This window comes from Dama dama, chromosome 1 (genome assembly GCF_033118175.1).
Source record: "Dama dama isolate Ldn47 chromosome 1, ASM3311817v1, whole genome shotgun sequence".
Taxonomy (NCBI): Eukaryota; Metazoa; Chordata; class Mammalia; order Artiodactyla; family Cervidae; genus Dama; species Dama dama.
Genome location: NC_083681.1, coordinates 79,624,577 through 79,627,734, shown reverse-complemented (window position 1 = coordinate 79,627,734; position 3,158 = coordinate 79,624,577). Strand labels below are relative to the sequence as shown.

The following is a 3,158-nucleotide window of genomic DNA, read 5'->3' as shown; positions in this document are numbered from 1 at the left end:
CAGAAACCTCAGCCCTGGCCATAAACTTTGAACCAGGTTCTCCCCAAGATAGGAACTTCTGCCAAGCTGGCCTTGATTCAGTGTGTTGCATCCTCTGTGAGCAGAGATGCCTTTGAGAGGTAGTTCAGTTATGTGCTGAGACCAGGGGAGGCCTAGGAAGCCCGAAGCACCATATTCTTCACTGGTAGAAACACTCCCCAGGAGCTCTATCATTTGTTAGAAGATACACTGAGTATAGATTCCAAGAGATGGTAAAGAATCCGCCTGCAGTGCAGGAGACCTAGGTTCAGTACCTGGGTTGGGAAGATCTCCTGGAGGAGGGTATGGCAACCCACTCCAATACTCTTGCCTGGAGAATCCCATGGTCAGAGGAGCCTGGTGGTCCCCAGTCCATGGGGTCACAAAGAGTCAGACATGACTGAGAGGCTAAGCACACACAGTAGGAAATATTTCAGACAGATTGAGAAGCTTATCTCTTTTCTTACAACCAAACAGATGACTTCCAACAGAGTGTATTTTTCATATCTTCAACTCTCATTTACTTAGAAGGTGAATTATGTGATGCTTGAATAAAACACATAAACTATACTTCACTGAGATTTATCATTGCCTTCTATCACAAGTGATAATGGGATGTAAAGAGTTTATGGAGAAGGGAACACTTCATGTAGCCATAATTCACACAGCTCCTTCCTGGAAACACTGGGTCAGACAGAACAGCAAGGTCTGTAGTGGAGCAGAGAGGGTGCACTGAAAATGGAGTGAATTTCTTAATTCGGTTCTTGGAAACTTAATTGGAGTAAGCTCTTCCTACACTCTGAAATATGTGTGGTTAACTACGCTTATTCATGTTATATGAAAGTTTGAATTGGTTTCTCTGGTAGCTCAGATGATAAAGCATCTGCCTGCAATGAGGGAGAGCTGGGCTTGATCCTGGGTTGAAAAGATCCCCTGGAGAAGGAAATGGCAACCCATTCCAGTACCCTTACCTGGAAAATCGCATGGACAGAAGAGCCTGGTAGGCTACAGTCCATGGGGTCACAAAAAAGTTAGACACAACTGAGCGACTTCACTTTCACTTTCAAAGTGTTAATTATAGTTATCATCAATACCAAAGGGCTAATATTAGCAATAATTACAGTTCTTTGCCAAATTTGAAATAGTAATATGTTTATGTTTTTCTTTCTATTGTTTATTTTTTTTAAATAGATTCGATTTGTAATATTTTCTAATTTTCAGTTGCACAGCAGTGATCCGGATACATTAATCTGGGCAAAAAGTTCATTGGTATATATATATATATATAGTTATATATGTATAAACCTAATCTCTAAGACAATTTTGTCTTCTCTCCAGAAATATTTTCCAAGATATCAAATTAGTAGCAAGAAGTGAGAGTAATTTTTTTCATTCTTTTTTGACTTCTAGATTTTAAGTAAGCATAAAATTCAAGTCTTCTTAATTTTCATTTGAGGATATTGAATTGTCAAATCAGAGTCCATAAGTGATCTAAGAATGAAAACTAAATTATTTCCTGGAACTTATGCTATTTTTTATAATATTACATTACTTTACCCCCTGTCAAACAATGCTCATCCATATAAAATTTTTGTCTGATTTGATTAGAAACTTTGAATTTTTTATTCAACTTTAAATGTTTTATTTTTCGTTAGAAACCACCATTACCCTATTCCACACTTTCCTCATGGCACTTTTCACTTCTTTGTTCCTGAAAGTGTAAATCAAAGGATTGAACAAAGGAGTTAGGATGGTATAAAATATGGCTACCATTTTGTCAAAGGAGAAAGAATATGGAGGTCGTACATACATAAATATGCATGGGATAAAGAACAAAACAACAACAGCAATGTGAGATCCACAGATGGAGAGGGCTTTCTGCTGCCCTTCAGAGCTATGGGTTCTCAGAGACAGCAGGATGACCACATAGGAGACAAGCAACAAGGAGAAGATTAAGATGCCGAAAAACCCACTGTTGGTAACTACCAAAAGCCCAAAGATGTGAGTGTCAGTGCAGGCAAGCTCCAGCAGTGGGTACAAGTCACACATGAAGTGATTGATGACATTGGGGCCACAAAAGGGCAGCTGGAAAGTGAAAAGAATCTGTATCATGGAATGCAGGAAGCCCCCTGTCCAGGCTACTGCCATCAGAAGGACGCAGAGTCTATGGTTCATGATAGAAGAATAGTGCAAGGGCTTGCAGATGGCCACATAGCGGTCATAGGCCATGGCACTGAGGACAATCACCTCCACCCCAGCAAAGAAGTGCTCAGCAAAGATCTGGATCATGCAGCCTTTGAAAGAAATGGTTTTCCTCCAAAGGAGAGAGTCCACAATCATCTTTGGGGCAATGACGGAGGAGAAGCAAGCATCCAGGAAGGACAGAAAAGCCAGGAAGAAGTACATGGGGCAGACCCGGAGTGCTGGGCTGCTACTGATGGTCACCACCATTAGCAAGTTGCGCCCGACAGTTGCAGTGTAAATGAACAAAAATACAACAAATATTATTTTCTGCATGGTTGGATTCTGTGAAAGCCCCAGGAGGACAAATTCAGTTACAAAGCTTTGGTTTTGCATAATTTCCAATGAAAAGGTGAAAGCTACCACAGTGAGCATGTAGAATCTACAGAAAGAAAAAAGACAAATGTGTCTCAGACCAGTTTGAGGGGTCATCAGTCATCAACAAATTGCTGCATCCATGTGAAAAATTAACTTATGTTCTTGTGCTTGTTTTATCATTGAGAACACAAAGCCAGAAATTTGTTGAAGGTGCCAGGGGGATACCAGGAAGAATTGAAGTACAGATAAATTGTTAAATATTTTAAGATAGAGCTTCAATGTAGGAGAAGGATAGGGATCCACCTGTGGGGATAAGAAATAGTTGTTATCTCCACTGCCAGCTCTGGTCATATGTTAATAGTAATAGTTTCCTGGAGTGAACTGTGAGAAGAGTTCTGAAGCCACATCCATGATCTGAGGAAAGGAAAATTGCAGTTTATTGGTCATGCCTGCCATGTGCATGGATGTGAGAAGCGGGGGGCAGTAGGGTGTTGCAAGCTGTCCATGATTAAGTGACTTCCTTATCTACAGATAGAAGGAGAAATAAGACAAAACTGAAGAGGTGCTTGGATCATGGCTAT

The 3,158-nt window shown here is 40.5% G+C and overlaps 1 protein-coding gene across 1 annotated transcript; it reads right to left on the bottom strand.

The window, feature by feature from the left end:
• Window positions 1-1,659: 1,659 nt before the first annotated feature.
• On the bottom strand, window positions 1,660-2,595 carry LOC133056372 (olfactory receptor 4C15-like). Its single transcript, XM_061141636.1, has one exon. The coding sequence runs from the start codon at window positions 2,593-2,595 to the stop codon at window positions 1,660-1,662; it is 936 nt and encodes a 311-aa protein (XP_060997619.1).
• Between the last annotated feature and the right edge of the window lie 563 nt (window positions 2,596-3,158).